Source organism: Gobio gobio, assembly GCF_949357685.1.
Source record: "Gobio gobio genome assembly, chromosome: 12".
Classification (NCBI taxonomy): domain Eukaryota; kingdom Metazoa; phylum Chordata; class Actinopteri; order Cypriniformes; family Gobionidae; genus Gobio; species Gobio gobio.
Genome location: NC_137105.1, coordinates 25129237 through 25141736, shown reverse-complemented (window position 1 = coordinate 25141736; position 12500 = coordinate 25129237). Strand labels below are relative to the sequence as shown.

At 37.4% G+C, this 12500-nt stretch overlaps 1 protein-coding gene across 1 annotated transcript in view; it reads left to right on the top strand.

Moving 5' to 3' along the window:
- The window catches only part of rev3l (REV3 like, DNA directed polymerase zeta catalytic subunit), a 151314-nt gene that overhangs the window by 66430 nt on the left and 72384 nt on the right, over positions 1-12500 (top strand). The window contains exons 4-9 of the mRNA XM_079831491.1: positions 1588-1748; positions 3793-3898; positions 3978-4072; positions 9804-9908; positions 10006-10090; positions 10540-10664. Coding sequence (XP_079687617.1) covers positions 1588-1748; positions 3793-3898; positions 3978-4072; positions 9804-9908; positions 10006-10090; positions 10540-10664 — 677 coding nt within the window. The remainder of the gene's footprint in view (positions 1-1587; positions 1749-3792; positions 3899-3977; positions 4073-9803; positions 9909-10005; positions 10091-10539; positions 10665-12500) is intronic.

Genomic DNA, 12500 nt, shown 5'->3' with positions numbered 1-12500 from the left:
TCTGCTCTCCTTTCTGCCTGCGCGATCTTCACGTGATGTGCGAGCTACTATCTGAGTGTTCGTGTGTCACAATATATCAGGCATTAGTTCAACATAATACACATCTGATGGTCTAAAATTGCTTCAATGTTCAAACTGGCAGGCCTTAAAACACATTCAATTGACAAAGCCTTGTGAATGACGCAAGTGAAAGTAATCTGGTATCACGACTCTGCTCTCTGAGACTCAGAAAAAAGCTCATGAGCACTGAACGGAGAAGTTTTCCATATTGTTGTTCTTGAATAGTGCACAATCGCTTTAATGTTCAAACTGGCAAGCCTTTAAATGCATTTAATTGACAAACTTCATGAGGACGCAAGTGAAAGTGATCTGGCTTTGGGGCTTGCGCGCCGTCTCTGCATGTTTATCAGTGCATATAAGAACTATGATTAACTTGCCTGTAAAAACTATGTAAAACATGCAATTACCATAGTAATTCTGAGCATCTATAAACAAAGATAACTGCTCCTGCATCTTTCCATGTGCCTGCAAACTGCACTTGATGTGACTGACGGGGCGGAGTCACGTGACTAAAACCGAAATAACCGACATGGGAAAATTATGTCGGTTAGAGGTTCTGAATGTTGGTTTCGATTACTTTTCGATTAATCGTCCAGCCCTATTCAGCAATGTGTAAAATGAGGACGCGCAATGCTAGAGCCTTTATGCAAATGGGTCACATGCTGCGTTTGTCCAGTCAGTGACCCTGGCATCGAGAATATGCAAATAAGGACGTTAACCCAGGGTTTAGTAATATACAATGTGAAACGTCACCTTATGAATACCTAGCCAGGATTAATTAACTCCACATTTCAAAATGCTTGTAATTTACCCGAAGCAAGATATCCCAGGATTCCGTTTACACAGGGGTTAGAATGACCCAGGGTTAACTATTTCAAGTGTGAAAAGCCCTTTTTACAAGCCCTTTTTAATGCTAATTTGCTACATCAAGGAAAATTCTGGATTTCCAACAGCACAAATCTTGTCATAACAAGACGAGGGAAATGTTGTGTGTTGGAGAATTTTTTTTTTTTTTCTCTCACGATAATGTATTGAAGCAATGTTCACTTAATTGAGAGAAGCTTTGTTACAGGGCATTGTTTTTATGTAATTTAATATTATTTAACAATAAAATATCAATAGTTTTGCTGTACTAAAATAGGTATCAAGATTCATGAAAATTGTCTTTTATTGGTATCTACTACTGAAAATGTATTACCAAACTAACCTTTAGTGATGTGGTGTGTTCTAGAATTCAGTGGTGTGCTCTAGAATTCAGGGGTGTGTGGGTGGTTCAGGTATACTCTACATTGTTGCAGCAAAATGTCCCCACAAAAATGGCACAAATCCTAAATCCTTGTCCTTATCAATTAGTATGATTTATAAGCGGTTTGTTTTTTGAAAATGTTAAGTTTTCTGTGGGTAGGTTTAGTAGATTGAATTGTTTGTACAATATAAAAATCATTGTCTATGGAAAGTCTTCATAAAACATAAAACGTGAAATATGTGTTTGTTGTTACTGATTGAATGCATGTTTTCTCTTTGTAGGGTGAGTGAACTCCTGCAGGGTGGAGCTGTAATGAATAAGAGTTTTCAGCCCCATGAAGCTCATATTCCCTTCCTGCTGCAGCTCTTTATCGATTACAACCTCTACGGCATGAACATGATCAGTCTTGCTGCTGTTAAGTTTCGAAAAAGCAGTGCAAAAGGTAACGAATGCAGGCACACGCATACACAAGAAGTAGTCTTGCATTGCCAGACTTTTGATTATCAACATAATTGTCTGATTCATGTTGCCCAAAGTGCCGTCCACCTAGAGTCTATCTGACCAACATGTAAAATGGCAGGGTAGTCAACTAGACCAACATCCAACTAGTCTGATAAGTTTTGTTGTTTATATAGACCTCCCCCCCTTCCTTTTTAGCTTTAATGTTTTTTTTTGTTTTTTGTTTTAGTAGTGATGCTTTAAACAGGATTAATGTAGAGGCTTAACTTCTGAGGATTTGTAATAATACTAGGGCTGTCACGATTCAATTCGAGTACTCGATTTTAAAATACTGTCGATTGCAATTTACTTGTGTTGGCTGTGCGTTAAAATAAAACCATTTAAAAACGCACAGCCAACACAAGTAAATAAGAGTTTTCGCAGCATAGTGCTATTGTGAATTCACAAAGGCTGCGATTCAATTAAATAAATATATTCCGGGTCTAATATTTATGTGCTTTAATCATTTGCATGCATGTAGGTTACGTTAAACAAACTTTAATCCTATAATAAACAAACAACAAAACATAAAAGTAAAGTGGCAGCCCCTCATGGATGACTGGCGCATATAAACATAAAACAAAAACATTAAGTCTGAGGCCTTGTCCTCTCTCGTCCTTGACTGTCATCGCTCCTCTTATCTCCCACCGCACTCTGCTGCACCCTTCTTCATGCCACATTGTGAAGACTGTGCAGATATTACAATATTAATGAAATAAAAGGCCTCTTAAGTTTACTAAAAAAAATACAATTTCATGACTGTTTCTTAACACACTTAAGCATTACTGCTTCACAACATGGTCCATTGATAGTAAAAAAAAAACCTTGAAATGGAGATGTTCTTTTGCCTCTAAATCATGAAGACAAATATTCATTGAAACCACATAGTCATAAGACCAACACAACACTATACGAAAGACAAATTCTTTAATGGGATTTTAAATAACAAATGGTGATATGATTAAAGGGATTGATTAAAGGATAAATGATTAAACCACTATCACCCAGTAGCCCAAGACTGGTTGCCCACTGAAGCTAAGCAGAGTTGAGCCTGTTCAGTACCTGGATGGGAGACGTCCTAGGAAAATAGGTTGCTGCTGGAGGAGTTGTTAGTGAGGCCAGTAGGGGGTGCTCTCCTTGTGGTCTATGTGGGTCCTAACGCCCCAGTATAGTGATAGGAACACTACTGTCAAGAAAAGCATCCTTCAGATGAGAAGTTAAACTGAGGTACTGACTCTGTGGTTAAAAATCCCAGGATGTCTTTCGAAAAAGAGTATGGGTTTATCCCCGGCTTCCTAGCCAAATTTGCCCACTGGCCTTTTTCCATCATGGCCTCATACTCATACCCATATAAACACTGATTGGCTTCATCACGGTCTCCTCTTCACCAATAAGCTAGTGTATAGTGGGTGTTCTGGTGCAATATGGCTGCCGTCGCATCACCAAGCTGGATGCTGCACATTGGTGGTGGTTGCGATCCCCCTTCCATGTGAAGCGCTTTGAGTGCCAAGAAAAAGTGTTATATAAATGTTATGCAACATTATTATTACAACAAGGTAATAAAACATGAATGTAATAATGTATGGTTGTTCTCTTGAGACTACACACAGTGTGTGCTTTACTGTCAGGAACTATGTACTTCCATTTCAAGTTTCTCACATTATTTTGCTTAAAGAGGTATAAAGGTAAAGAGGGTATAAAGACAATTTAGAGCTTGGTTTCTCTGGCTGTATTCATATTTACATTCAGATATGCACATACATCATGGAAAAACACTAGTTTTCAAAAATAAATTGCTTTCAAATGAATGAATCATTTGACAAGGAATCATTTGACAGTCAAGCCAGTTCACAAATCAAATAACTGAATCAAACAGAATTCAGCAATAAAATACTTCACTTCATTATGTCCAACTTATAATAACAGTTCTCAACTCAATACATTTACTTTTGTGCACCTTGCACTTCTATTACTACTCATTTCTGTAGGAGAGCAGATGTTCAATATAGGGGGCAGCACCAGCCCGTCCAAACTCAGTGACAGTGAGTTGAGGGATACAATGTGCATTCGCTGGGAGGAGGACAACATACCAAGGTGTGTGTTGTTGCTATATATGTCAATACATACCAGCATTGTATGGCATTTTTACCTTTATTTCATGTGTGTTTTGCAGTTCTCTGATTTTAGTGGAGGTGGAACGGATGAGTGTGTGCGAGCTGGAGGTCGATGCCGTGGCTGCTGATGTTCTCAACCGTTTAGAAATTGAGAGTAAGGATTTGTTGATTTTGTGTGTGTGTTTGTGTGAGCATGAGTGAGTTCCTGCTTACACTGGGTAATAACATCTGTGACGGCATGCATCACTAATCAGTAATCCGTGGTGTTGTGCAAAAGAAAAAAAGGTTGGCACACTTCCAGATTTTTATTTCACTGAATATATTTTTGAGCACATTAACTGTACACGTTTATGTAGATACATTTTCTTTTTAACAGCCGCAAAGTTTAAAACTGGTGCTTTGGTTCATTGATATGTCTGGGACTTGTCATTATGGAAAGCATGAAAGCCTATACTTCAGTTTTTACATATACATGAGGGTCCGTGTACAGTACATGTGGCACAAATATCGTCACCTGAATAGTATGCTTGAACACACAAAATTCTGACGAATTTTAATGATTTTTGTAACATTGTAACATTGTTATATGATTAAAGGGATTGATTACATGATTAAATGTTTCACAGTAGAAAATTAAACTAAAGAGACAGAACAAAAATACCGGAGATTGCAACAACAACAGACACCTGCATTGATAAGCACTTGTGTGAGGGGTTTTGAGAAAGCTGCAACTGTATTTTTAAATAATACAAAGACATTTTATTGGTCATAACTTCTGGAGAAAAATAGCACAGACACTTGACAAATACACTGATTTGCACTGCCTCACTGAAAACTGCGAAGCCATTGACCTCTATAGGCTTAGTGCGACGAAAGGACATTCTGATTTTAAACACAACCTCAAACCTTGTTCCTATCCATAAAGAGTTCACAAGCTAATCCCCCTTACACTAACATTATAAATGCAATATGGTCACATACCCCCTAATATGGTTTGATTGGTTGGGTCACAAAAACATTTGCATTAGTGATCGACCGATATGGATTTTCTTACATTAATTTATTCTTACAGAGCAGGGTGGCTGATATAAAACCGAAAGTATGCCTAACCATTGTTGCAATAAAATTATATTTTAAGTATTTACTAAATTAGAAATAATTAACCCTCTCGAGTCGGCGGTCGTCGGTCGCGCCAGCTCGCTTTTTTTTCTTATAAGTGCCAAAGAGTTTCAAATAACGCTGTCGTTTTTTTTATCACTCAGGCAAGTGTTATACATCATTATAATCTGTTAAGTTTATAAGGTGCACGCGTGTAACCGAGTGCAATCTTTAACAGTTCACGGTCGGCTTGTTTCAAGCGTGGAACACACTTCAATCCGAGTTCCCACACGAACATATTAAGTATTCTGTCCATTTTATTACGAAATTCAAACGATGAATGCCGTTTTGACGCTCTATGTGGCGTGACTGATCAGTGATCACAGTTCAAGCGGCCGCGCCCGCATGAACGCGATCATCTGTGAAGGCGATCGATCATCTCTTACTAAAGAAAAAACATGAATGACCATCTGAAGGTATGCTGAGGATACATTACAACTTACTGTCATGTATATACGTGGTGTAATCGCTAAATCAGTGTTTCAACGGCGGAAAGACCTCAATATAACTGCTTGTAAACTAAACAATGTCATGTAATGTTAGCATCACATTTACCTCGGACAGTCATTCAGTGTCCACAGAATTTTATTCATTAGAGAAATCAACTCTTTCACTAAATATATGCTCTATATTAGCCTATATATTCATTATATTCTACTGAACCTGTTAGTGATGTCTTGCTTATTTCATGCATGTTTAAATAAACCTATCATGAAAATGACAGACACTGTGTATAGATTATTATATTTCAACAACGAATTGGAGAAAAAACTATTTTATAATTAGATTTATAAGTTAATGCAAAAACTGCCTTATGTGAAGTTTACATGTTTGTGTACTGTTATTTGAGTGTTGATTATTATACCTAAAATAAATAGCAACTGAATTTAGGCTAATAGTTTGGGCTCTGTTGTTAAACTTTAATATTAATGTGCAAGTAAGAGCTCCCTATATAATTTACAGAAATATCTTCAATAAACTTTTAGCTATAATTTAATTAATTCACGGACAGGCACCTTTTTCCTTCTTCAGTAAACCACTGTTAAATATGAAAAATAAATAAAAAGCAATTTTGTAAAACTGCTGTACCGAACCGTGATTTCAAAACCGAGGTACGTACCGAACCATCAGTTTTGTGTACCGTTACACCCCTACTGTCAGACTTTTATTTATTTGTGTCATGCATCCGCCACAACACTTCTTTGAGTTCCAGGCGTTTTGGTGTTGTAAATAAAATCATTTTTAAAATATTAAATGTGTCATTTTCTTTCACGCTCAGAATTGTGTCATTTGCACATTAAAATCATTAAAAAATTAGGCTAAGTTTACTCTGTAAGCAAGCTTTCTTTGTTTAAATTAGCTCAAAATTACTGTCAGATGTAAGTAATTACCTTGACAAACTATACATAATTTAAAAGATCTAAGACTCAAACATGGTTTTAATCTCATTAATTGTTGTGTTTTAATAAATTGGTGTAATAAATCATAAATTATAATCATAAATTGTTGTGGCAGATAATATAGATTGTTTTAATCAAAAACTCACTTCATTGATTTTCCCCTCAGACATTTTTACTTATCTAGTAAATTAATCTTGATTTAAGAATTTAATATTTGTTGCTCACATATTATGGTAGCCCAGTTTGTGCTGAATACAGTGTAATTACACTTTTGCCATTTATGTGTTTATAAGCAACTGAAAAAAACACAAATGTAAGAGCATGTCAAAACTTCTAAAGGGCCCCAAAAGAGCTCAGACTCCAGAGGGTTAATTGGGCAATATAAATCAATAGGCAAAAAAAATTATTTGAACTCAAAAATATGTAAAATAAACAGATTTATATAGAACCTTCTTGATTCTGTAATCTTATTTTAGTATTGTTTCCTATTCAAATTTTTTCATTTAATATTTTCTCAGATAAAGGCCAGATAGCGGTTATGTTGCATACAGTACACCGTGAATATGACACAGCGGCCAACTGGATATAGTTTAAAATGTCTAGAGTGTCAAGCAGAGTACACATGTTTTTATGCAGGCTACAAATGTACACTTCAGAAGATCTCTCAGCTGGATTTTCCAAAGTTTGCAAGGGTTATGGAATTAAATGTTTATTAGATATTCAAAGATGTATTGTTTGAATATAGATGTGTATTTGCTGAATGTTGACAATTATGAGAAATTAATATAGCTGAAAGCAGCAATACCGGGGCCAAGCGCAAATAAGACAATAAGACATGCCAACATGGCTGGGAGTGTTAGACCAACTGCAACAATTAGCCATTAAAGTATAGCATTAGCATTTTATATCATAATACTACATTGTAGTCAATGGGAATTTCATGTTGTGTTCTATTATAGCGCCACCAAGAGGCACAATCCCACAATTTTTTTTGTGTCCTCAGAATGAGCCCACACATATGTTGGTCGATTTTGGTGAAAATATCTCATTTTGTTTTTTTATGTCTAAATATGAATTACAGATCAATATTAGGGAGTAGTATGAGCACAAATTGATGACAATAACTTAGTAGAAGCTGTATTGTTAGATTTTAGCTCAGCCTTTTATGTAATGGATCATAAATTATTGCTGGATAAATTGAAATGTCACAAATTTACTTCTAATTGTGCATTGGTTTAAAAGTTATCTGTTTAATATGTGAGAATGTGTATGTTATTATGGAAGTTATTCAGATTTTAAAGAGTAATGTGGTGTTCCTCGAGGAAGTTGTTTAGGACTATTATTATCATCATTATTTTACCAATGATCTTCCTCCTGTTTTAAAGTGTGCACGGAGTCATGTATTTTGTTTTGAAAACCACTGCACAACAATGGACTATTATAATATATAGAGGAATGAAAATATGGAATGATTTACTATCAGACATATTTAAAGAAGTAAAATGAGTTTTAAAAGGAAGGAACATTTGAATGGGATTTGTATGTTTCATTTTATTGTTGTTGATTTAATTAAGGCCCGAGCACCAATGGTGGTCTATATGCCATTATTTAGTTGGTTATAGTGCCACCTGTGGGCAACTCCTCATTAAGATTGAACCAGAACCAATGGACTTGAGCCAAGGAATCAGAGGAAAAAGAATTTTGTTTCTTGCCCTTATGGTTCAAAAGTTGTTAGCATAAACATGAGTCAAACTTTGGACAGGTGGTGGCACTAGAGGGATTTTTTTTTTTAGAGACTCCAAAATTGGTTTGTTTAATGTTGGGACTGTCCTCTAGGAGTGTGCCAAATTTCATAACTTTCCCACAAGCGGTTCTATGGGCTGCCATAGACTTCAATGGCGGAAGAAGAAGAATGCGGAAACGGTTTCAATAGGTGCCTTCGCACCTTCGGTGCTTGGCCCCTAATAATACTTTTTCACATACCATTCACTTTCACAGTACTACATAATATTATCTCTTAATTCTTTTTAGACCGTAAACTACTGAAGACAGAGAATGGGAGATCCTGTGCACCTGTGCTCAGGCACTGTTCATAGCGCTGTCAAAATAAAAGCCTACACTTGTCGTTGAAAGGGAAAAAAATGCTAAAAGTTAATTTAAGAATGCCAATATATCGGTTGATCAATAGTTCGGACAATCTTTAGACTGTATACAGCAGTGACAACTTTCACCCAATGCTTGTGCTATCATGTATTTTTATAGCCTGACAAGCCAGACCCACATCAAGATGTTGGGTCTGGAAACTCACCATGGACAGGGCTCAATCAGAGGGGTGGGATAAACGGTTGTCTTTCAAATTCCTTCTGCACGCAATTGGATAGCGCCATGAGCACCACAACCAACCAGAGCAAAGAAGAAGGTGAAGCCGAGCTAACGTTAGTTGATAGACTTTCGCCGAATCCGGTAGGCAAAACTTCGAACATATCATCTTAATAATGACTTCAGTGCCGTTCTTTGTTCTTTTCTCAAAGAAAAGCTTAACTCCAAGTCTTCCAGAGTTGCGGCCAAAGCCGATTTAAAAGACTGCTGTTCGTCAGCTTCTTTGTTTACGAGTAGCACACAGAACCTTCGCAACTCTGCCGTGACGTGCCATCATTATGTTAAGCCCGCCCACCGGCTCTACACACGCTGTGATTGGCCTGACCAGAGTTTGGTTTTTCCAGCTCTCAGGTCTACCGAGAGTTGCTAGACTACACTCGCGGCAAAATAAATTTTCTGCCGCTAGGGTGCGTCTAGATTTCTAGGCTAGTATTTTTAGCTTGTTGGCAAAAAGTCAAGTCACCTTTGTAAAGCTGCTTTGAGTTGTAAAAAGCACTATATAAACAGTGATAATAGGAAATTAATTTTGTTTTAGAAGAAAAGCTAAAGTAAGTTTTTGATTGATTTAATGTCTGTTGTAAAAACTGATTAGTTATTTAATTTGGTCAGCTAAAACAGAAAACCCCCAATGTGTTCCGGACCCCATTCGCACAGCAACAGCACTTGGCGGGCCGGGAACGCAAACTATGAAATGGGTTTGAAATAGTTTTGAAACCACCATCACCATCCCCGCGCAAACCCCAAAAAAACGGCGATGGCTTGTACGCAAGCATTACGTGCTCAGCCCAACCAAGCGTGTTTGAATATGTATGTGTGCATATGTGTTTTTATCTGTACAAAGAGGAAGGGAAGGAGACTGTAAGCCTTAGTTGAGTCTTTCTGGAGTTGTGCTATTTGTGTGGTGAACTCATGAGTATGCTTTTTTATATGTATATATGTTGTGTCCAGATCAGATTGGTAGAAACCCTGGTCTCCAGGCCATCTGGGATGATGAGAAACAGCGACGACAGGAGAGAAGTGAAAGCTCTCATATTGACATGCCTGAATCACAAGGTGAGGAAAGCTCTTGTGCTGGCATATTTTTTATAGCACCACTATTAATATTAATTTACCATGCTGCCCAACTCTGTTTCCATGATTACTGTTTCAGATCGAGGCTTTGTAGAGTTTGCGCAGAGTGAAAAAATCTTCATGAAGAGATTTAAGGAAATTCTCAGGGAAAATGAATTTGACATGTGAGTGAGGTTTATCATATATTTTTTTAATAAATGTTTTTCTTCTGAATCTATCAATTTCTATCTAGTAATTGAGGGACAAAAGAGATTTCAGTGAGATGTTTAAATCACTACCCAGTCTCCTGCCAGCTGTGAGGAAACCACCGCTGTGGCTCTGTAGTCATTAACCAGAAAACTAATTAATGTAGAGGGAAGTCATCTAGCTGTCTGGAGACCAGCTCCAGCTAAGTGTTCTGATGCTTTCAGAATGGTTTTGGGGAAGTACCTTTAAGTCAGTTCACTGGACTGTACTCTCCACAATTTAAAGTTTAAGTTTCAATAAAATATTTCAAATAAGCATTAAAATCTGACAACTATAGTATAACATTTAGTATATTTCAGCTGGAAGAATTGAATTGCTTGAGAGTGGGTAGGTGGAGGGCTTGATGCTGATTTTACTTGTTTTGAAGGACTCAGCCTGGGTCTGAATTTGATTCTTTTCCTGAGCTCTCACTCTATCCTGCTGTGCTAAGCCCAGATGACTCGCCTTGCATACCTGCCAGCCAAGTGGATGTGCATCAAGATGCAATTAAAGGTGAGATGCGCAGTCTTGAGAGAGCCAACATACTGATTTTGTTTTTACACTTTATTAGTGGGGCTTGCAAAGCAAGACATCACTTTTCTCAAATGTTTGATATTAGTGGTGCTTGGGAAACAAAGATTTCAAAGATGTGCTCCTAAGATAGTTGTAATATAAAAAATAAAAAACTCACACCAAAGGTGTGATGTCTTATAAGGGCCCAAGCCCTGAAAGGGCGCAGAGCCCTATTGTTCCCCTAAGAATTATTAGGGCCCAAGCCCTGAAAGGGCGCAGAGCCCTATTGTTCCCCTAAGAATTATTCTTTTTATTTATTTTTTCGACTTCTCGGGCACTTTTGGGGCACTTAAATTTGTATAATGACACAGAGAGCAACAGGACAAAGGAAATACATTTATTTAGAATGTAGTCAACAAAGGCACACTACAAAGGCCTATTATATTTTAAATGATCAAAAGATTTGACTACACTGCAAAAAATGCTCTTCTTATTTTTTATTTTTTATTGTTTCCAGTCAAAATATCAAAAAATTCTTTATTCATCAATATCAATATTCATTTACTAGATAAGTGAAATTTCTGGGGGAAAGTGAAGTGAGTTTTTGCTTAAAACAAGCCAAATTATCTGCCAATGGTGTAAGAAAAATAATCTTATTTCTGTTTGGGACAGAAACAAGATTTCAATCAGAAACAAGATTATTTTTCTTACCCCATTGGCATATCATTTTGCTTGTTTTAAAGGTCCCATGGCATGGCATTTTTCTATTATTTTATAATGTTTCCTGAGGTGTACTTATATTGTTAGTATGATTTTTACATCATAAAATGTCATAATTTAGAAATAAAAGGCATTTTTTTCAATACTGATGTTTGCCCTGTGGCTGAATGCCCTGTTTCAAGAGGCGTGTCTGCTGTGAGACTTCAGTAAAAACGCCCACTGTTGTGATTGGCTGACATCTTTGCATTTGAAATGAGCGGAGGGGGCATGGTTTAACGAGGTCTACCAGCCACGAGCAGGCACGAGCTGCTGCCAGAGAGATGGATGGACCTGAGTTCACTTCTCATCAGTTCTGTCAGTCTCAGTTCAGTGAACGGTTGTAGTTACAGCATATACTTCAGGTTATTAGTCTATTTCTAGTCGGAGGGACTGTCACTCATGTCAGAAAGTTAGTAACTTTAGTAAATTATGGATCAGCGCTGACTGGAGACGCGAACCGTTTAGAACGATTCAGTCCGATTTGGTGAACTGATTCGGTTCACTAAAAAGAGCCGGTTCAAAAGAAAGATCGTTCGCGAACCGGACATCACTAACGTACCAGAGACGGAGCTCAACGATTGCTAACAAAGTTATTTATAGTAACTACTGAGTTATGAGAGCGCTGTCAGTCAGCGCGAGTTTATTGTGTTTGTATCTGAGAGTTCTGAATAAACACGAGTCCCAGTCACACCTAGCGTTGCCACCCGTCCCGGTTTTCCAGGGATTGTTCTCTTTTTTTAACGTCTGTCCCGGAAAATCTATATTCTTTCCCGGGACACAAATTGTCCCGTTTTTTTGTGAAAATGTACTTAATTAGAATTTCCTGGCTTCAAATTAAACCGTTTCCTTATACTGTTACTGTGTTTTCTTCATGGTTATGTATCCAATCCTGTGTGCTGTCGGTCGCACGCACGCATCCATCCACGCACATGCAGGATAAAACAGTGTTCAGTTGCTAGCTTTTTTAAAACTTTATACTAACTCAGTTTTGTGAAATGGGGGGAGAGACGGACTAGGAGGATAACGCAACAAAATCGGATGAGCCACCACCAGTGTCAAAGATAAAACGATTTACAA